Source organism: Lutra lutra, chromosome 10 (assembly GCF_902655055.1).
Source record: "Lutra lutra chromosome 10, mLutLut1.2, whole genome shotgun sequence".
NCBI classification, from domain to species: domain Eukaryota; kingdom Metazoa; phylum Chordata; class Mammalia; order Carnivora; family Mustelidae; genus Lutra; species Lutra lutra.
In genome coordinates this window covers 13,561,535-13,584,469 of record NC_062287.1, presented here as the reverse complement: position 1 = coordinate 13,584,469, position 22,935 = coordinate 13,561,535, and the positions used below count along the sequence as shown (strand labels likewise).

General features: G+C 39.6%; 1 protein-coding gene across 3 annotated transcripts in view; it reads right to left on the bottom strand.

Moving 5' to 3' along the window:
- RNF214 (ring finger protein 214) overlaps positions 1–22,935 on the bottom strand; it is a 44,255-nt gene that overhangs the window by 931 nt on the left and 20,389 nt on the right. For all 3 annotated transcript variants that reach the window (XM_047747368.1, XM_047747370.1, XM_047747369.1), the window contains exons 7-14: positions 3,325–3,421; positions 3,035–3,123; positions 2,400–2,490; positions 2,100–2,198; positions 1,497–1,873; positions 1,228–1,360; positions 930–1,034; positions 581–676 (exon numbers count right to left, since the gene is read on the bottom strand). In XM_047747368.1, the coding sequence (XP_047603324.1) occupies positions 581–676; positions 930–1,034; positions 1,228–1,360; positions 1,497–1,873; positions 2,100–2,198; positions 2,400–2,490; positions 3,035–3,123; positions 3,325–3,421 (1,087 nt within the window). The remainder of the gene's footprint in view (positions 1–580; positions 677–929; positions 1,035–1,227; positions 1,361–1,496; positions 1,874–2,099; positions 2,199–2,399; positions 2,491–3,034; positions 3,124–3,324; positions 3,422–22,935) is intronic.

Genomic DNA, 22,935 nt, shown 5'->3' with positions numbered 1-22,935 from the left:
GATACTGCCAACCTCAAATCTTATTCAGGATTCTCCCCTAAGAATTTAGACGTAAATTCAGTTGCTGGCTCTTGGAAAATAAAAATGAACAAAAGAAAACAGTCAAGAAGGAATCATCCCTGCTGCTGGGAGACTTAACTCTGTCTGGTAACATAATCCACCACAGGAATAACCTGTCAGTCTGTGAAGATCATCCCCAACAGGCAGACCTCCAAGCTGTTCTGTTAATGGATTTACTAATCTCACATTCAGGTTCCCGATTCCATCCTTGTCTAAGCAGTCTCCTGACAATGCTATATTTGAAACAATGGTTAGATACTTATGTCTTATTGTCTGTGTTCCAGAAAAGTAACCTATCAGTGCTCTAGGACGTGCTGCTCACCCAGTCCCCTAAAGAGAATGGGGGGAAAGGAAGCTGGGAGATCCTAGCTGCCAGCATTCTGAATTCTGTTGACCATTTAAGCCACAACCTACTGAAAACCTCATGTTGAGATATTAATGATGAGTATCAACACAGCAACATGTTTGAGAAAAACTCAGCAAAGAAGGAGTGGCAAGGAAGAAGGTCCGCAGCACCCACCTCCTTGTGTAGCACATGGGTACAAGCCATTGGGTGCAGCTCGCTGGGCTGGACAAGCTTCTGGCACATTAGACACAGCTTACAGGTGGCTGGAGCCTGCAGGACAGAGAAGGGACAGCCAAAGAGTAAGGAACCTCTGGGTCTCCTTGCCTCTTGTGCCCATGATGCTAAAAGAAAGAGAAGTTCAAATACAGATTCTTGCTGGAAGCACCTGCGTTTTCTCAGCTGGGGTGGCCAACAGCCCAGCTGATGAGAGGGCAGTTTTTTCCCTGCACTCCACCTGTAAACCTGTTCCCTCCTCACCCCCTAGCTTCTCCACATCCCAGTTTTCAAAGAAAGAGAGCCTTACATGTGAAGACCTTCCAGGATACGAAACTTGGGCAGAAGGCAAGAACATTGGGGTACTGATTTGGGTCAGCGGAGCAGGGAACAAGGCCCGGATCCGACCGAGGGGCTGTGGACAGAAATATTGTCAGAGTAAGGAGAGAGAGTCTGAGCGACAGAGCAGATAACAAAAAGAATTCATTTCTTTCCCAGTCCGACAGAGGAAGACTGCAGGCTAGAGACCCCTGGCTGCAGTGCCGTGCGCCACCCCCAGTTCTTCTGAAACCTGCCTCTCCCCAACCTGAGCGGGTCTGAGTTCCCACCTGAGTACTGGCTGCCACCCGCTCGTGTTCGGCCAGGCGGGCTGCTACCAACTGGATCAGTTCCTCCATGGTCAGGCCTGCCATGGTGGTCCGTGCGGTCTTGATTTGCTGAAGAATGTTGGTCATCTGGGCCCTAAGAAGCCGTATGTTGAAGGAGACAGATTCTACGCTGTCCTTGTGGGAAATCTCCAGGAAACCTCCCCTATTTTCAACCACAGACATTTCTCTGACACATTTTTTTATTAAAATTAGTCCTGAAAGATACTTACTTGTTGCATTGGGGGAAGCGAGTCAGTAGCTTCTCCAGGATCTTCTCCAGTTTGTCTACTGGTTGGGGCCGGGGAGTTTCAGTAGAAGCCTTAACACCACCCAAGCCTGGGGGAGGCGGGATGGAGGCAGCAGGGGGCATGTGTGGACCGTGGGGGCCAACGAGGGAACCCAAGCCAGGGCTACTTCTCCCATGGGAGCCAGGAAGGGGTGGGGAAGGCTGGCTGGGCTGGGTAAGGGCAGGGTTTAGGATTGGGAAAGACAAGGAGCGGGGATCTGCGCTGGGCATAACCATGGGCACTGTGACCTGCCCAATGGAGAAGGGCATCCGAGGAGGCAGAGACGGATTCGGCTGAAACACCTGAAGCATGAAGTCTGTCTATAGAGCGGGAGAGGTGAAGGACAAGAGAGAAAGAATGAAAATGAAAGTTTAGGAATCTGGAGCAGAAATCAGTGAGTAATTCTTAGGCCAGATAATACCAATAATAATGTTATAATAAATAATACCGGTAGTAAAACCAATCTCTTCACAAAAGGAGCAAGGAGAAGACTCTGGCTGTGCCACCAGCACAGAAAGGCAGACTGCCCCACGCCAGCCCTCTCACCTCTGATGGGGGTGGAGGCAAAGTGGGCGTAGGGATTTGAGGAAGGCTGCTCAGCTTGGCTCCGTTCCTCACCAACTGGATATGACTGTTAAACTGGTCCTAGAAAGAGAGCCAGGAGCAGATTACCCTTTCTGCTGAGCTGAGTAAGCTGCCCGAGAAAGAGGGCATTGTCCGGTATCAGGAGAGCAAAGGCAGGGGTGGTACAGGCCCTCAGTGACAATGTACAAGGTCCCTCCCAGTCACCAGAGGTGTAAGCACAGACTGAACCGTGACATAAAGGTCACACGGTGCAACACTTACCCGAACATTCTTTTTCATCATCCGAACTCCGTTCAGCCTTGTCTCCCACTCCTGTTTGGAACGAACTGTCTCTAGTGTTGGGGGGGTTGACCTTTCAAGAAACCAACAGGAATTCAAAGAATTAGAGCAAGGCCAGCTCCTGGCTCTCGGAGCTAGCAGGACAGTGGCTGGTCAACCAGGGGCAGGAAGAGGCCGGGGTTCGTGTGCTTCACTCTAAGTCGGGCATCTCTGAAGCCAATTCTTAGAGAAAGAGGACCAACCACAGAGAGAGGGCTTTTGTCTGCCTGGAAATGCCACAGAGGTCCTCCAGATTCCATGGCAGAAAGAGGAGAAATGACTATGAGAAACAAATCTCCAAAGGTACTTGTTATGCTTTGACACCGTGAAGAGATACTATTTATGCAGTTGGAACCAATACAATCAAAAATACAAAACTGTAAGATACAGGAAGAGAAATCACTAAACCATGGCTATTGTGCAGATAGAGGTGGCCCTGGAGTTCCTGTGAAGACAGAGTGAGTGCCAGACTAGCAAGCCTCGGGTTTCAGAAAACTAACCAAACCAAATGAAACCAAACCACCGAAAAAACGCAAAACTGCAGGACCATTAAAACTCTCTAATGGGAGGGTACTTACTTAAGGTAAGTAAGGTGCAATTCTGCCTCTTTTTCTGCTTCTTCTAGTTTCAATACCAGCAACTCCTTCCGACTCTCTAGTGATAAGATCTAAGGAAACCACACACACACACACACACACACACACACATTAATAATTTTACATATGCGAAGCTACCCCCAGCTAGTTAAAACAAGTGCTTAGTGGCTGTATGGTATAATACTTGTACAGCTTAGCAGTATAACACCACACCCAAAGATTATACTATCTGGAAGCCCCAAATCAAGGCTTTCCCACAGAGCTCTTCTCACCTCTGCCTTCCAGGCCCGCTCTGTCTCTTCCATAATGTTCCGATTTATTTCGCCATCCTGATTCTTGAGTCTATCCAGTTCCATTTCCCACACTTCTCTGTAAGATCAAAAACCAAGAACAAGAGAGGAGAGAAAGACAAGATTGCTAAGGGACATCAAGGCAGAAGTAAAACCTGAAACTGATCTAGCAGGCATATTATAGGAAGTCTTACTCTAAGTATTCATATAGATCTAGACGAAGAATGTTTAAAAGTGGTCTATAATTGCATAAAGGCCCTATATTTGAAAGTAAAAATATGGGGCGCCTGGATGGTAAAGGGTCTGCCTTCACCTCAGGTCGTGGTCCTGGGGTCCCAGGATTGAGCCCTGTGTCGGGCTCCCTGCTCAGCGGGGAATCTGCTTCTCCCTCTCCCGCTGCAGCTGCCCCTGCTTGTGCTTGCTCACTCTCTCACATAAACAAAATCTTTAACAAAAACGGTAAACATATTCACATCTCCACTTGCTAAAATAAGGTTGCCCAGAGCAGGAAAGAGTGTACTTAGAACCAAAGCCCACTGCAGGCAGAAAGTTCTATGCTTAGGGAAGGCTCAGAATCATTACACTATTCCTCTTACTTCCCCATTTGTCCTTTAGCACAGGTATGAAGAGTGCAGAACCAAACACAGAGACCCATTTAATACTCAGGTCTAATGCAGCAAGTTCTGACTCACTACTCAGCACACAGACGCTGGCTTACTGATTTTCATATTTGCTTAGCCATAGGAAACATTCTTCAGAAGAAAAAACTGTTCTCTTCACTCCTCAGAACTTACCCTTTCCATCAGCGTCCTCCCTTCTCACACCACCCTCCCAGCCCCATCCCTGCAACATAACATACACGCACAGGGTCAGGGTGACCAACCGCCTGGTGCGCCTGTTCCCAGAGCTCTTGCCGTGGGTGGCAGAGTCAAGCACCCTACTCAGGACTAAAGGAACAGAGCCCATAGAAGGAGCTCACTACATGGCACTGGACTGTATCAAGTTTTATGGCTGGAAAGCAAAGGATTACCCAGATCAGTGGAAAGAATATGGAATGTTTTCACTGTATTTTAAAAAGTCGAAAAGAAAAGGAAAAGGCTGGGAAGAGTTGTATCTTGAGAAAAATGTTGCCACTTTTCTATGGTAAAAGAAACAGGTTCAGTCCCCTTCTGTTTTTCAGCAGTAGCCTTACACACCTTACATCTGACCCCGTCCTTCATGTATCCCTGCTCCCTCTTTCACAGAGAAGGTGACACACACACATTCATTCACAGATTCACCACGAGTCTACCCTCCTACTGACAAGGTCTATTCACGTAACAGAAATGACCAGGTGGGCATTTTCTTCCTTGATCTCTATGTACTGTCATTCCCAAACCAACCTCCTGCCAAAATAAGAATTCTCTAATGATTCTTCAGACAAAGGTTTATAGGTAACTGTGTTTCCCTGCTATGACACATATTCCTCAAATTAAAAACCACACGAGGAGTCAGAATTCTCTTACCAAAAGAACATGTGAAATACGCTATGGAGTCATTCAGTGACCCATTTTGCTTACAGTGGAATAACTACAGAAAAACGGGACAGCTCCTTCTTTGTTTGATGTTATTCTTGAAGATTAGAGACGTCACTGAGTATCTCTTTCATTAAATACATTTGTCAACTATAGATACATATTTCTGTAAGAAAAATCCTTCTAACCATGTCCATGGGGAGGAGTCAGTCCACATACTCACATACAGTAATCTTCTCTTTGGGCACTGGCTACATCTACTTTGGGATCCAGCAACACAAAAGGAACCAGTAGCAACCACAACAAAAATAGTTAAGGAATTCTTAAACAGTCAAAAATGCTCAGCTTTATCATTATGTCAACTAGCCTATAACATATGCATCAGACCTGCAACTCACACCGGAAAAATAATCAGTTCCCCATGGTAAATGGTCAAAAAAATTCTTGGTAGAAGAGAAACCAGTGAGTCTATTTAAACTTTTTAAATGCCTCATCTCATTTCTTATAAGTCCCAGACTTCTGTTATTTTGCATAGCTAGTTTAGGGAACTGATGGCTCAAATAAGTAAATTCTAGCAGATCGTATAAGTCTGACTTGTAGTTCCCAATTTTTGCATGATTTATAAAATTAATTTTGTTTTTGATCACGTAAATAACGTAACTTATGAAAAATTTAGAAAATACAGAACAGAAAGAATCTTGTATAGAGGTTCCAATTCTCACTTACTGGCTATATGACCCTAGACAAATTACATAAACGTTCTAGGATTCTTCATCTGAAAAATGAGTAATACCTAGATCATGGGACTGATGGGAGAATTTACTGAGAAAACACCCATGAAGAATTTATTATGGGACCTAGTATGTGGGAAGTATCCAACAAACATCATTTTATTGTTTTTTCAAGATTTTTTTTTAAATTTATTTATTTGACAGAGTAGGAGAGCACGAGCAGGCAGAGCAGCAGAGGGAGAGGGAGAAGCAGGCTCCCCACTGAGCAGGGATCCCGATGTGGGGCTTGATCCCAGGAACTTGGGATCATGACCTGAGCCAAAGCCAAAGACTAAGCCACCCAGGCGACCCTGAACAAACGACATTTTAAAAGTATTTTTCAAATTTACCTTCTCACAATTGTAATACAAAGAATCACTCATATACTTCTTTCCAGTCTTTTAAAATAAATATTTATATATTTATCACATATAAATCCATTATGTGTGCTTTCAAACAGAAACTGTGATCTTTCTCTTACTTTTTCAGCCAAACATGTTTTTCCACAGCAGTAAGTATTCTTCAAGAATTTGATTTCTAAATAACCATCTATTGTACATATACACTATTATCTATTTGCGTATTAAGTTAGTTATAATTTTACAATTATAACTAATACAGCTAACAAGTACAACTTATAGTAAGCTTATTATTATATTATATATTATATATATATTAATATGTTATATAATAATAAGCATTATTATTATTGTTAACACAGGTTAACGATAAAAGTAATGTACCTAGATTTACAAGGAAGCTACTCACAGTAGTGAAGAGCATGGCCTCTGGAACCGAACTAAGCTCTGAGTTCAAATCCAGACCCTATTATTATCTATGTGACCTCTGGCAAGTTACTTAACCTTTCTGTGCCTCATTTTCCTAACATAAAATGGGCATAGCAATAGAGTTTACCTTTTATAGAGCTGTTAGTGTACTAAAGGAATTAATGTATGTAAAACACACAGAACAGTCTCTGGCATATAGGAAGAACTGAGTAAATTTTAGTTCTCTCATTTGGATGGTAGAACATCTTCCTTCAGAGAAACCAAAATATATGTATATGAATTTTCCATAAGGCACGGTGGAATTCAGATGATTCTAATGGGCAGAAGCTGATAAATTTCTGGTGAAACACTCTCCACGGTCATAGAAAAAGCTAAAAATTAAGATGTTTGCATCCTCAGCCCAAATACCCTCTCTTTTAGAATATCTTATACTCTAGGCAAGGCAAAAGGAAACAAAACGAAAACTGTTGAGTAAGTTAATATACAGGGGTGAAAGTTATAAAATCCTTTACTCTGAAACTAACACTTATACAAACCAATACAGGATGCATGAGGTCAGACATAAGCAGAAAAATTTACCTCAGGGTTGATTTGCAAACTTATTGTTTATGAGGCTGGAATTCTTCCTTGATTTAATTTAATTCAACAACATCTACCAAGCAGCAATGTGTGCGTGGGCACTATGCTAGAACCTGGAGATATAAAGATGCCCAGGTCCTGCCCCAAGAAAACTCACTATCTAGGTAGTTTGCCAGGTAAATGAAGAGAACGAGGAAACTGGGCAGAACAGCCAGCATGGGCAGAGGCCAAGGAGGAAGAGAGCGCTCAGCTGAGGGAGGTCCAGAAAGTTGCAGACAGTGGACACACGAGTCCAACGCTCAGTGGCATCGTCTGGGCTGGGGATGCGAATGAGTGCCACAACCCTAAAGACAGTAGTAGTGGGAGCCCTGAGTATGGAAGAATTCATCTAGCACAGCAGTTTGCAAAGGATAGTCCACAGGCCCCAAAACCCTTTGAGGGCCTGGTCTGTAAGGCTGGAACTTACTTCATAATGATACTGAAGGTACCTGCCTCTGTCACTCCCGTCCCCTCACGAGTCTATAGTGGATTTTCCTGAGGCTACAGGACACATGACAGCACCGTCACTGATAGCTAATGGAATATATGCTTCTGTATTCTCATGTTTTCTAGCATGCTCTAAAGTAATAGGTTTAAGGCATAATTTAAGGTCTCAATTTTTTTTTTCCTTCTCCGTACCTCTGTTGTGCTTTTACTAGCTATCTTTAGTTATACTTGCTATAATCTCTATAATCTCGTTCGTGTCTAATAAATAATCACTGTAAAATTTCCAAGTTCTCCAGGCAACTGGGTGGAAACAAGTACTTTTTGTTAGTTTGTTTTTGCAATAAATGTTTTTAATTTTTGAAAATTTTCTCTATTTTTAAGTTCAATCTAAAATGGATTACTTTAGGGGTGCCTGGGCGGCTCAGTCAGTTAAGGATCTGCCTTCGGTCACTATCTCAGGACCCTGGGATTGAGCCCCATGTCGGGCTCCCCTCTCGGTGGTGAGTTTTCTTCTCCCTCTCCCTCTGCTGTCCCCTGCACCCCACCGCTCATGCACACTCTCTCTCTTTCAAATAAATAAATAAATAAATAAAAATCTTAAATAAAATTTATTACTTTAGAATTTAACTTTTTTCCTAAAATAAAAGAAAATTTATTTGTATTTTCCTCTTACATTGAAAAATGAATCATTGGCTCAAAAAAGACAGATTAGAAGACTCACTTTCTCAACCCATAGCTGCAATGTAATACATCTAAAAGATCCTAAAAAAGGCGCAGTGGCCTACAGTTTTCTGACTCATGGAAAGAAAGAATCTACTCCAAAGAAACTGGGCATAATTATAAATAAGAAACCAAAGTATGACAAAAGCCATCTTTCGCTTGCCTTTACAGACATTCATAATTTCCTTTACTTCCTCTTCAGCCACAAAACATTTTCTAATTATATTGTGCCAGTTAAGTTAGAGTGACATTTCGAGATCAATCATTCAGAATTTAAAGAAAAAGGGCCTATTTTAAACGCAGATGTGATGAAGTCTTTAAAATTCACAAAAATCGTTAAAGCCTTTCAACCCAGAAATGAAAAAGCCGCTGAAGCATCTTACAGGGAAATTAGGGTACTTCACTAACCAGAGAAGCACAACCTTGTCCAGCTGACATTGCTACATACCTGCTGGATAAAAAGTCAGTAAAACAAGTCATGGCAATGTCCCTTTTTAATGACACAGTAACTCATCAAATTAAAGATACTGCTTCACAGCTGAAGTGAGAGAGTTAAGATCTCATCTGCAGAGTTGTAATTCTGCTTCACAAATGGACAAATCTGCAACTGCAGTTAGATCCGCTATTTTGATTTTATTCATCTAGGACTGGCACCAACCAAGCATCAGAGAGAATGTTGTCTGTGAATTCCTGGCAACAAACACAAGCGATGCTCCCATAACCTAAGCTGACTGACCTTTTATTGTCATGGTTTAAGCTTTACTTAAGGATGTTGTGATGAAGCCATACAAAATAATAATTTAATTAAATCCTGACCTCTAACTACATATTTTTAAAATATTCTGTTTGATAAAATGTACATGCCCCCAAGTATGTGGTTGTCTCATGGAAAAGCACTTGTGACACCATTTGAATTGTGAGTTGAGCTAGCCCTTTTTTCATGAAACACCATTTTTAGTTAAAAGAACAAATGAGAGACAAACTATGGTTATTTGAGCTTTGAGTATTTGGCAAATATATCCTTGAAAATGAATGAAATACTCTTGTTATTACAAAGAAAACAATTGACAGTATTTATTGCCAACAACCAATTTTGAGCTTTCAAGCAAAAATTAGAATTTGGAAAATCTATACCAGCCACTGGGAGCTTGAAGGATCCCCACTACTTACAGACTATTCTGATGAGATCAACAGTGACATAAACAAATGAGATTCCTTAAAGGTTATATGATAAAACAAGTCAACACTTAGAAGGTCTGAGTAACTCTAAACCAGTATTATCCAAATTATCAATGCTCTGTTACCAAATCCACTTTGGAACCAATTGGAACCGAAGACTTGGCATAAAGATGATTTTAAGCTGAAGACATCTGAGGTTCAACAGATGCAGAAAAAAGCCTTCTGGGAGCTTCCCTTATCTGCCTAAAAAGCAGCAACTTCTGGGAAATAAGGATGTCATAAATTCCTCTTCAGAGCGGATCTACTCCCAGGAGACAGAATGTGAATAAAAACTACCCCAAATCCCTTCTGTAGAGGAGTGTTATGGTTCTGAAAGAGACAGAAAAACCACTCCTACCCGTATAGACAAATATTATCACAAACTTTTAATCTGTTTGTTCTCCTGAAAAGCCACTTATCTTTCCAAAAAGTCCCTTAAGTCCCCTTTCTCCCCACCTTCCTAAGAAGTCATTTGTTTTCCTGTAAGTGCCTTTCTCCCTGCTCCCCTCCACCTACTCAGATGGCAGATAAGCCCCAAATTCCAACCACCTTCTGAGTTACTCATCACTCAACTCTCCCACACCTATACAAGTTGTACTTGTAAACTGCTCTCCTGTTAATCTCCGTTTTGTCAATTTAATTGCAGCTAAGACATTAAACCCAATAGGGCAGAGGGAAGTTTGTCTTCCCTGATACAACACAGTGAAAAAATCCATTCAAAGTATAACTTAAGCCAATGGATTCAACTAACTTTTTTTTTCCTTTTTTAAAAGTTTTTATTTAAATTCAATTAAATTAACATAGGATTCAACTAACTTTTAAGAAACTATCATCAGTACCATTTTGGGATACTATAAAAAAAAATATCCACAACTGTCTAAAAAAGGCTACTAAGGGGTGCCTGGGTGGTTCAGTTGGTTAAGCGTCTGACTTCGGTTCAGGTCATGATCTTGGGATCCTGGAATCAAGCCCCACATCAGGCTCCATGCTCAGTGGAGAGTCTGCTTCTCCCTCTCCCTCTGCCCTTCCCCTCACTCATGTGCAACCTCTCTCTTGCTCTCAAATAAAAACTTTAAAGAATTTTTTTTTAAGATTTTATTTATTTATCTGACCGACAGAGATCACAGTAGGCAGAGAGGCAGGCAGAGAGAGAGGGGAAGCAGGCTCCCTGCTGAGCAGAGAGCCCGATGTGGGGCTCGATCCCAGGACCCTGAGATCATGACCCGAGCCGAAGGCAGAGGCTTAACCCACTGAGCCACCCAGGCGCCCCTTTAAAAAAAATTTTAAAAAAAATTTTAAAGCTATTAAAATACTCCTCACCTTTCCAAATACCTATGTGATGACCAGATTTTCTTCACACACTTCAATCAAATCACCATACTGTAATGGATTACTTACAGAAGTAAGATAGGAGAATTAAGCTTCTTCCACTAAAAAAGAGACTTCCAAAAAGGTAAACAATGTTATTTTTCTATTTAAATTGGTTTTTGCTCTGGGTTGGGCAAAGAGCTCAAAAGACACAAAATCCACAAACCACAAGAGAAAAAACTGATAAACAGGAAAACTGGACTTCATCAAAACTTAAAATTCTACGATTCAAAAGGCATCATCACAAAACACAAAGGCAAGTCACAGGCTGGGAGAAAAATATCTGCAAAACACGTATCTGATGAAAGGGCTGTATCAAGAACATTCAATAAGAAAATAACGTGCTTTTTGTAAATGGGTAAATACTCGAATGGACACTTCATCAAAAAAAGAATGAAGTCGGGGCGCCTGGGTGGCTCAGTGGGTTGAGCCGCTGCCTTCAGCTCAGGTCATGATCTCAGAGTCCTGGGATCGAGCCCCGCATCGGGCTCTCTGCTCAGCGGGGAGCCTGCTTCCTCCTCTCTCTCTGCCTGCCTCTCTGCCTGCTTGTGATCTGTCAAATAAATAAAAATAAAATCTTAAAAAAAAAAAAAAAAGAATGAAGAATGACAGATACAGATAAGGGCGTGAAAAGACGCACAACATCAACAGTCATTATGGAAACGCAAACTAAAACCACAATGAGAGACTATTAAAACACTTCTGAAAACGCCTAAAACTAAAAAGACTCATAATGCCAAGTATTGGTGACGATATGGAATAACGGCAGTATTATACACTTGCTGGTGGGAATGCAAAATAGTAAAGCAGCCTTGGAAAACGGTTTGGCAGTTCCATATAAAGTTAAGCAAACATATGGCCCAGCAATTCCACTCCTAAGCATTTACCCAAGATAAAAAAAACATGGGGTGCCTGGGAGGCTCAGTCCTTAAGAGTATGCCTTCAGCTCAGGTCATGATCTCAGGGTCCTGGGCATCCCACATCAGAGAAGGAATTTTGGGGGGGTAGTGGAAATATTGTATATCATTTTTCTGCTGGGGTGACTGTATACACCATTTAAAACTGGTACATTTTATCACATATAAAGTATACCTCCATAAATTGCAGTTAAAAAGAAACAAATCTGCAAGCCCCACCCCAAAGCCACTGCAACCTATTCCCCTTCCTATAGTTATCATTTCTGTATCTCAGACATCTCATTGTCATTACACCTCCTCTCTCTGTAGGGGTCAACAAATCTTATCAATTCCTACCTCAGATCAATTCCTACCTCCTACCTTCAGTTCCTTTGCCAATTAGATCAGACCTTCATTTTGTCTGGCTGAAACTCTGTCTTCCTGACACCAGCTGATCGATACTTTAGCCCATCTAAACTGATGTGGACAGAATTATCCTACAAATTAAATCTGGAGAGGTTCCACTTCTAATAAGGACAGAGCTGCTTCTAACAAACCAACATCTTACAGGTCAAAGCCATAAATTCTAAACAAAATGTTAAAAACAAAAAAAAAAGCGCACCTATCTGAAGGCATTAGACAGCAAATAAGAACCAGCCATAAACTGGAGAAGACTTGACACCTGCGAAAAGTGAGTATCACTGTTGTTTCCTGTTTTGTAGTTATCTGGCCAAGGGCCAACCCTAGACAGTTCTATGCTGATGGCTAAAACTGAGATAGAAACTTTACAGGCTTACCAGCTTGAGAACTAAAGGACAAAATTGCGAACTACTGTAACTGGATGTTGATGTTTAAGCCCAATGTGACAGATTTTTTTTTTAAAGATTTTATTTATTTATTTGACAGACAGAGATCACAAGTAGACAGGTAGAAAGAGAGGGGGAAACAGGCTCCCCACTGAGCAGAAAGCCCAATGCGGGGCTTGATCCCAGGACTCTGAGATCATGACCTGAGCCCAAGGCAGAGGCTTAACCCACGGAGCCACCCACGTGCCCCATGACAGATTTTTTTTTTTTTTAAACCAAGACTAGGGGCACCTGGGTGGCTCCCAGGGTTGAGCCTCTGCCTTTGGTTCACGTCGTAATCTCAGCGTCCTGGGATCTAGCCCCGGTCGGGCTCTCTGCTCAACGGGGAGCCTGCCTCCCCCCACCCCTCTGCCTGCCTCTCTGCCTACTTGTGATCTCTCTCTCTCTCTGTGTCAAATAAATAAATACCTTAAAAAAATAAATAAATAAAATAAAAATTAAAAAACCAAGACTTCTTGGAGAAATAGAACAAAATCCCGAGTCTCTACAAATCAGGATTCAACCAAAAATTACCAACACACAGAGAAACAGGAAACATGATCCACAGTCAAGAGCAGCAGTTGGCAAACTATGGCCTGTGAGTCAAATTCAGGCCACCACCTATTTTTATAATTTTTGGGGGGAACACAATCATGCTCATTTTATTTACTTATCGTGCATGGTTGCTTTCATAGTTACAACAACAGAGCTGAGTAGTTGCCACAGAAACTTATGGTTTGCAAGCCTGGATATTTACTATATGGCAATCAATCTCTCTCCTCTACCCTGAGCCACTGACAATCATTGATCTGCTTTCTCTCACTATAGATTTGTCTATCCTAGAACTTGATGTAAATAGATAGTATGTACTTTTGATGCTGGTTTCTTATTTAGAATGATCCTTCGTGATTCTAAATCCTTGTCGACAAAAAAAGAAATTCAAGGGACAAGAACTTCAAGGTCACCAAGATGCTGGAATTAGCAGGTAAGGATTTTATTTATTTATTTATTTGACAGACAGAGATCACAAGTAGGCAGAAAGGCAGGCAGAGAGCGGGAGGGAAGCAGGCTCCCTGCTAAGCAGAGAGCCTGATGTGGGGCTCGATCCCAGGACCCTGAGCTCATGACCTGAGCCAAAAGCAGAGGCTTTAATGCACTGAGTCACCCAGGCGCCCCGCAGGTAAGGATTTTAAAGCATTTACTTTAACTATGCAAAAGGACAGAAAAAATACATTCTCAAGGAGTGCATTAAGTAAGAATTTTCAGCAGAGAAACAGAAACTATAAAAAAGAAATAAACTGAAATGACCGAACTGAAAAATACAATACTGGAAGTATGAAATTCATTGCATGGGCTTAACAACAGAATAGAAATGATACAAGAGAGAATCAGTGAACTTGAAGATACATCAAGAGAAGTTACCCAATATAAGGAAGAGTGTAAAAAACATAGTAAAGAAATGAACAGAGCCTCCAAGAACTATAGACAATATCAAAGTGACTAACATGTGAAAGCAGAGTCCCAGAAAGAAAGGAGGAAATGGGACAGAAAAAATATATACAAATTATGTCAGAAAATTTCACAAAATTTGATGAAAAACATAACTTTACAGATTAAGAAGCTCAGAAAACCCTAAACAGGAAAAATATGAAGAAAATCACACCTGGGTAGATCAAAGCCACATTGCTGAAAACGAAAGACAGACAATCTTGAAAGAAGCCATAGGAAAAAAATGACATAATACATAGAAGAAAACAATAATATGAATGGTCACTGACTTCTCACCAGGAAGAATAGAAGCCAGTTTATATTAGAATAACTGCACAGAGATATTCACAAAATGGACAACTCAGCATTAAAAAAGAATGAATACCTAGATCTATTCAAGAATCAATAATTAATAACCTTCCAAAACAAAAAAGCATCAGGCTTAGAGGATTTACTCATAAATACTACAAAACATGTAAGAAAAAAATTGGACCAGTTGTTGACTCAGTTGGTGAAGCAAGACTCTTGATCTCAGGGTAGGGATCTCATTGGGGGCAGAGATTACTTTTTTTTTTTTAAGATTTTATTTATTTGACAGAGAGAGATACAGCAAGAGAGGGAACACAAGTTAGGGGAGAGGGAGAGGGAGAAGCAGGCTTCCCACCAAGCAAGGAGCCTGATGTGGGGCTCCATCCCAAGGACCCTGGGATCACGACCCAAGCCAAAGGCAGATGCCCAACAACTGAGCCACCCAGGCACGCCCAGAGATTACTTAAAAAAAAAAAAAGAAAGAAGAGAAAAAAGAAAAAGCTATACTAATTCTCTATAATCTCCCTCAAAAGACAGAAGCAGAGGGAATACTTCCTAGCTCATTTTATGAGGCCAACATTAACCTAATACCAAAACCAGACAAAGATATTAGAAGAAAACCACACACCAATATCGCTCATGAACATAAGATGCAAAATCCTCAACAAAATGTAAGCAAATCAAATCTAAAAAAATATAAAAAGAATTTAAATCATGACCAAGTGGAATTTATCCTAGGTATGCAAAGCTAGTTCAACATTCAAAAATTAATTAACATAATCTGTCCCACCAGAGGACTAAAAAAGAAAAACCAAAGATCCTATCAAAAAAAGCATTTGATAAAATCCAACATTCATGATAAAAACTCAGTAAACTAGAAATAGAAGGGAATCTTCTCAACTTGATAAAGACTAGCTACAAAAAACCTACAGCTAACATCATACATAATGGTTAGAAACTTGAAGCTTTCCCATTAAGATCAGGTATAAAGCAAGGATGTCCCTCTCACCACTCATCAATATCATACTGGAAGAATGCAATAAGACAAGAAAAGGATATCAAAAGTATACAAATTATAAAGGAAAACAAAAATATATTTGCAGATGACATGATCATCTATATAGGAAATTGTTAAGAATAAAAAAACCCTCCTTGAACAAAAAAGAGATTAAAGTAAGGTTGAAGGATACAAGATTCATATACAAAAGTCAACTGCTTTTCTACATACTATCAATGAGCAAATGGAATTTAAAAAATTTTTTTTAAAGATTTTTATTTATTTATTTGACAGAGAGAAATCACAAGTAGGCAGAAAGGCAGGCAGAGAGAGAGGAGGAAGAAGGCTCCCTGCTGAGCAGAAAGCCCGATGTGGGGCTCGAACCCAGGACCTGGGATCATGACCTGAGCCGAAGGCAAGTGGCTTAACCCACTGAGCCACCCAGGCGCCCCGGAATTTTAAATTTAAAACAGTATCATTTACATTAGCATCCCCCCAAAATGAAATACTTAGGTATAAATCCAACAAAATATATAAAAGATCTTTATAAGGAAAACTATAAAACTCTGATGAGCAAAATCAAAAACAGAACTAAATAAATGGGGAGATATTTCACATTCAAGGATAGGAAATCAAACATTATCAAGATGTCCATTCTTCTCAATTTGATCTATAGATTCCATGCAATCCCAACCCAAATCTCAGCAAGTTATTTTATGGATGTCAACAAACTAATTCTAAAGTTTATATGGAAGGCAAAAGACCCAGATCAGCTGTAAGAATATTGAAAGAAAAGAACCAATTTGGAGAACTACTAATACCAGACTTCAAGCCTTTCTATTAAGTATTTTCTATAGTAATCAAAACAGTGTGGTAGTGGCAAAATAACAAACAGATCAATAAAACAGAAAAAAGAGTCTATTTCAGATCCTCACACAATCTTTGACAACTAATCTTTGACAAAGGAATGAAGGCCATAAAATGAAGCAGTTTCTTCAACAAATGGTGCTAGAAGAATTGGACAACCACCTGCAAGTGAAACTAAACATAGACCTTACACCTTTAACAAAAGTTAACTCGAAATAGATTATAGGCCTAAATGTAAAAAAAAAAACAAAACATCTATAAAACTCCCAAGGTAACATAAAAGAAAACCTAGTTGAACTTGGGTGTGGTGATGCCTTCTTAGATACAAACCAAAGACACAATTTGTGAAAGAAATAACTGACAAAGTAGACTTCAAGACTGAGAACGTCTTAGGGCACCTGAGTGGTGCAGTCAGTTGAGCACCCAACTCTTGGCTTCGGCTCAGGTCATGATCTCAGGGTTATAAGATCAAACCTGGTAACCAGCTCTGTGCAGAGTCTGCTTAAGTTTCTCTGTCCCTCCCTCTCCCCGCTCTCTCAAATAATTAAATCTTTTAAAAAATTGAGAACTGGGGCGCCTGGGTGGCTCAGTGGGTTGGGCCTCTGCCTTCGGCTCGGGTCATGATCTCAGGGTCCTGGGATCGAGCCCCGCATCGGGCTCTCTGCTCGGCGGGAAGCCTGCTTCCTCCTCTCTCTCTCTCTGCCTGCCTCTCTGCCTGCTTGTGATCACTCTCTCTCTGTCAAATAAATAAAATCTTAAAAAAAAAATTGAGAACTTCTGTTCTGCATTAGATAGTATCTAAAGAATTAGAAGACAAATCACAGACTGGGAGAAAATATTTATGATAGATACATCTGATAAAGGATGGTTAAATATACAAAAAACCCCTAATACTCAACAATAAGAAAATAAACCTGATTAAAACATGGGCCAAAGTCCTTAATAGACACCTGACCAAAGAAGACACACAGATGGTAAGTAAGCATATGAAAAGATGTTCCACATCAACTGTCATCAGAAACACGGAAATTAAAACAGCAATGAGATACCACTACACATCTATAAGAATGGCCAAAACCGATAATACCAAATGCCGACAAGGATGTGAGCAACAATAATTCTCATACATTACTGGTGGGAATACAAAATGGTGCAGCCACTTTGGAAGACAGTTTAGTGATATCTCACAAAACTAATCATACTCTTACCATATGATCCAGCAACCGCACTCTTTGTAATTACTGTAAGGAGCTGAATACTTAGGTCTATACAAAATCCACACATGAATGTTTACAGCAGCATGTTTATGTTCATTCATAACTGCCAAAACCTGGAAGCAACCAAGATATCTGCTAGTAGATGAATGGATTTAAAAAAACTGGTACATCCTGACAATGGATTATTATTCAGGACTAAAAATAAATGAGCTACCAAACCATGAAAAGACATGGAGGAACCTCAAATACACATTACTAAGTAAAAAAAGCCAGTCTTACATAACTATATACTGTATGATTCCAACTAATATACCATTCTGGAAGAGGCAAAACTATGGAGACAGTAACAAAATCAGTGGCTCTTGGTAGGGGACAGGTGCAAGGGGGACATGAATAGGTAGTGCACAGGGGATTTTTAGGGCACTGAAAAATACTCTGTATGATATCATAATGATGGATATATGTCATTATACATTTGTCCAAACCCACAGAATGTGCAAAACCAAGAGTGAACCCTAAGGTAAACTATGGACTTTGCATAGGTTCACCCTTAGCAAAGAATGTCCCATTCTGGCGAGTGATGTTGATTAATGGGAGGCTCTGCATGTGTGGAGGCAGGGGTATATGAGAAATCTCTGTATGTTCCTCTCGATTTTGTTGTAAACCTAAAACTGCTCCAAAAGAGAAAATCTTAAAAAAGAAAAGGAATAAACTATTGAGGTATTTCATATCCATGATAACATCAAGGATGAATCCTTAAAATAGGCTGAGTGAAAAAAGCTAGACACAAATTTCTAGAAAAGGTAAATGTAATCTATAGTGACAAAGTGTTTACCTGGGAACTAAGGGGAAGAAAGGGCAGTGATGGAGAAGGAACACTAGAGAGTAATGGCTATGTGCTATACTTTGTGTTGGTGCTTACATGCATGATTAGTTTGTAAAAATTCATCTACATGCAACTTAAAATAAGTGCCTTTTATTGATGTATATTATATCTAAAAATCTTTGATTGTTAAAAATCTAAAGGATCATAACTCCAAGATTCTACAATTAAGACTCTGAAAATTTCCCAAATACCTTATCCAAGAAAATTACAAGTCTAATACAAAATAAGCAGCAGTTATGTAATTTTTGTAACAAATGTTGCCAGTGAATTAATGTAACAGATGTATATTTGGGAAAGGAAACGCCAAATTAAAATAAAATTCTAAAAAATATTCAAGAATATTCAATTTACATAGCAAAAGAGTACACCTAGATTCAACCATATCAATACTTACATTAAATATAAACTGACTAAAGCCTCTAATTAAAAGGCAGCTTGTCAGAATAAATCAAAAAGAAAGATCCAATTATTATGCTGTCTTTGACACACAGGTTGAAGATGAATGATGGAAAAATATACCCCATGTAAAAAATAAGCATAAGAATGCAGCATCTATATTAATATCACATAAAGTAAACTTTAATATGAAGAATATGGGGGCGCCTGGGTAGCTCAATGAGTTAATCCTCTGCCTTCGGCTCAGGTCATAATCCCAGAGTCCTAGGATCAAGCCCTGCAGCAGGCCCTCTGCTCAGCAGAGAGCCTGCTTCCCCGCCTCTCTGCCTGCCTCTCTGCCTACTTGTGATCTCTGTCTGTCAAATAAATAAAATCTCGGAAAAAAAAAATAAAGAATATGAAAAAGAAACATTTCATAATGACAAACTGGCTAATTCATCAAGAATATGTAATGATCATAAATGTATATGTATCTAACAATATAACTTCGAAATATAAGTAACAAAAATTCACAAAATTAAAAGGAAAAAGAGGAAAGCTTATAATCATAGAGATCTTAACATCACCCCCTCAAGCAACCGATATAATTACATTTTTAAAAATTAAAAAGTAGAATATGCCTCAGTAAGTATAGATAGAAATATCCCTAAAAGATAATAGCAAGTCAAATCCAGCAATATATAAAAACAATAATGTATCTTTTCCAAGGGGGTTTATCCCAAGAATAGATAATTGGCTTAACATTCGAAAATAAATCAATATAATTCACCATATTAACAGAATAAGGGAGAAAAACCATTCAATAATTTTAGTAGGTGCAGAAAAACTATTTGACAAAACTAAGCACCCACCCAATCACGTTAAAACTCTCAAAAAATTAGAAACTGAAGAGAACGTCCCCAGTATGATAAAGGGCATCTATAAAGAACCTATAGCTATTATCCCAATTAACAGTAAAATACTAAACATTTCCCTTTAGGACTAGAAACAAGCTAAGTATGTCTACTCTACCACTTGTATTCAACACTGTACCAGAGGTCCTAGTCAGTGTACTAATGTTTACAAGAGATAAAAGGCTTAAGATTTGAAAGGAAGAAATAAAACTGTATATTCATAAAAGCTATAATTGTTTATGTAGAAAATCCTAAGGAATCTACAAAACAACTAAAACATTAATATGTAAATTTATCATAAAAGCTATAATTGTTTATGTAGAAAATCTTAAGGAATCTACAAAACAACTAAAACATTAATATGTAAATTTAGCAAAGTAGTAGATATAAGGTAAACATACAAAATAAATTGCATTTTTACATACTAGCAAGAAATGGTTGGGGCACCTGGGTGGCTCAGTGGGTTAAGCCTCTGCCTTGGGCTCAGGTCATGATCTCAGGGTCCTGGGATCGAGCCCCGCATCGGGCTCTCTGCTCAGCAAGGAGTCTGCTTCCCTCCCCTCTCTCTGCCTGCCTTTCTGCCTGCTTGTGATCTCTGTCTGTCAAATAAATAAATAAAATCTTAAAGAAAAAAACAAAAAGAAATGGTTGGAAATTTTTCTGAAAATTTAATTCTCCTTAAATAGTGTCAAAGAACATAAAATACTTAGGAAAAAAATTTCTTTAGAAACCTAAAGAAAGCTGTGTAAGACCTTATACTCTGAAAATTCTGAAATGTTGGTAACATAAAGATTTAAATAAACAGACAGATATATATTTATGGATTGGGGGGCTCAGTATTAAGATGCCAGTGTTCTCCAAACTGATCTACAGTTTCAAAGGAACTATGAACCACCAATTTTTTTTGTTTTTGTAGACACTGGCAGGCTGTTTCTCAAACATATATGGTAGTGCAAATGACCTAAAGATAGTACAAAATCCAAAGAACCTTGAAAAAAAAAAAAAGCAGACTTTATATTTTGTGAACATGACTTACTATAAAGCCATAATCATCATAACAGCATGATTTGGCATAAAGATGGACAAATATACCGATGCAATAGAATAGTACTCAGAAAGAGACCCACTATTTATACAGATGACTCAAAATGTCATTTGGTTTTTGGCAAAGGTGTCAAACAATCCAATGGGGGAAAAGGATCGTGCTGGGACAACTGGATAGGCACATGAACCTCAAAAAATGAACCTCAGCCCCTACTTCTCACCATGCACAAAAATTACCCTGAGATGGATCATAAAGATAAAAGCTAAAATGATAAAGCTTCCATAAGAAAACAGACGAGAACACCTTTGCTACTTCAGGGTAGGCCAAGGTTTCTTAGGACAAAGAATGCAATAACTATAAAAGAAAACTTGATAAATTAGACAGCCTTAAAATTAAAACTTCTGTTCATCAAAAGATACAATTAAAAAACGAATAGCTAAGTCAGAGAGTGGAAGAACATTTTCACAGAATATATAACTGACTAAGGGCTTTATATTTGCAATAGGCAAAGCACAAAAACAGCCAAAAAGAAGGGTGGCAGGGGCGCCTGGGTGGCTCAGTGGGTTAAGCCGCTGCCTTCGGCTCAGGTCATGATCTCGGAGTCCTGGGATCGAGCCCCGCATCGGGCTCTCTGCTCAGCGGGGAGCCTGCTTCCTCCTCTCTCTCTGCCTGCCTCTCTGCCTGCTTGTGATCTCTCTGTCAAATAAATAAATAAAATCTTAAAAAAAAAAAAAAAGGGTGGCAAAAATCTGAGTGGACACTTCACAAAAACAAACACGCACAGCCAATAAGCAAATGGAAAAAGTGATCAACATCATTAGCAAAGAGGGAAATGCCAAATAAAACCACAACGTAACGCACCACTTGAAAGGCAAGGATATGAAGCAACCAGAATTCTCATACCTTGTAGGTAGAGTGTAAAACGGTATATCCATTAGGTAAATTGATCTGTCAGTTTCTTTTTTTTTGGGGGGGGGTGGTTTGTTTGTTTTTAACTTTTTAAAAAGATTTTATTTATTTGACAGACAGAGATCACAGATAGGTAGAGAGCGCGGCGGAAGCAGGCTCCCTGCTGAGCAGACAGCCCGATGTGATGCGATGTGGAGCTTGATCCCAGGACCCCGAGACCATGACCTGAGCCAAAGGGAAAGGCTTAACCCACTGAGCCACCCAGGCACCCCCATCTGTCAGTTTCTTATAACACTAAACATATACCTACCCTACAAGCTGGTGATTCTACTCCTAGAAATTTACCCAAGAGAAATAAAAGCATATGCTCACACAAAGACATACTTGACTATTCACAGCAGCTCTAGTCATAATAGTCAAAATCTGGAAACTGTTACATACCTCTCAAACGGGAATGGATAAACTGTGGTATATTAACAAAAGGAATACTACTTGACAATATAGAGACATGAATGAATGTCAGAGGCATTATGCTGAATGAAAGAAGTCCTAGACAAAAGAGTACATGTTGCATGATTTCATTTATGTGACACTCTAGAACAAGCAGAGTTAACTTACGGTGAGAAAATCAGAACAGTGGTTGCCTTTGGAAGAAGGGACAAGAAAAGACTGGGAAAGTGTGAAGGGACCATTCGATTTAAGGGTAGTATTCTCTGTATCTTAACAGGGTTTGAATTACACAGGCATTTGACATTGGTCAAAACTCATGGAACACCATACGTAAGATTTATGTATTTAACTGCATATACATTACCAAAAAAAAGGAAACACAAATACTATTTAACTCTAATTAATGATATGCACATTAACAGATTTAAAGGTGAAGTTACTGGTGACTGCCACTTACTCTGATATACTTCAAAAAGAAAAAAAAGGGGCACCTGGGTGGCTTAGAGGGTTAAGCCTCTGCCTTCGGCTCAGGTCATGGTCTCAGGGTCTTGGGATCAAGCCCCGAATCTGGCTCTCTGCTCAGCGGGGAGCCTGCTTCCTCCTCTCTCTCTGCCTGTCTCTCTGTCTCTCTGCCTACTTGTGATCTCTGTCTGTCAAATAAATAAATAAAATCTTTAAAAAAAAAAAAAAGAAAGAAAGAAAAGATGGACTGATGAATGGATAGAGGGATGGAAAGATATTCCTAAAACAAATTTAGCAGAAAGTTAATTGTTGAGTCTAGGGAGTGAGTGTTAAGATACAACATTTCCAGCTTCTCATAATGTTTAAAAATCTTCATTATAAGATACTGGGGGAAAAGTAAATCCAGTAATTTAATTCCTCTGCCTACAAATCCCTGCTGGTTACACTCAGTAATTACCAATGGCCTTTACTCAGACCTGGTTCTCATGTA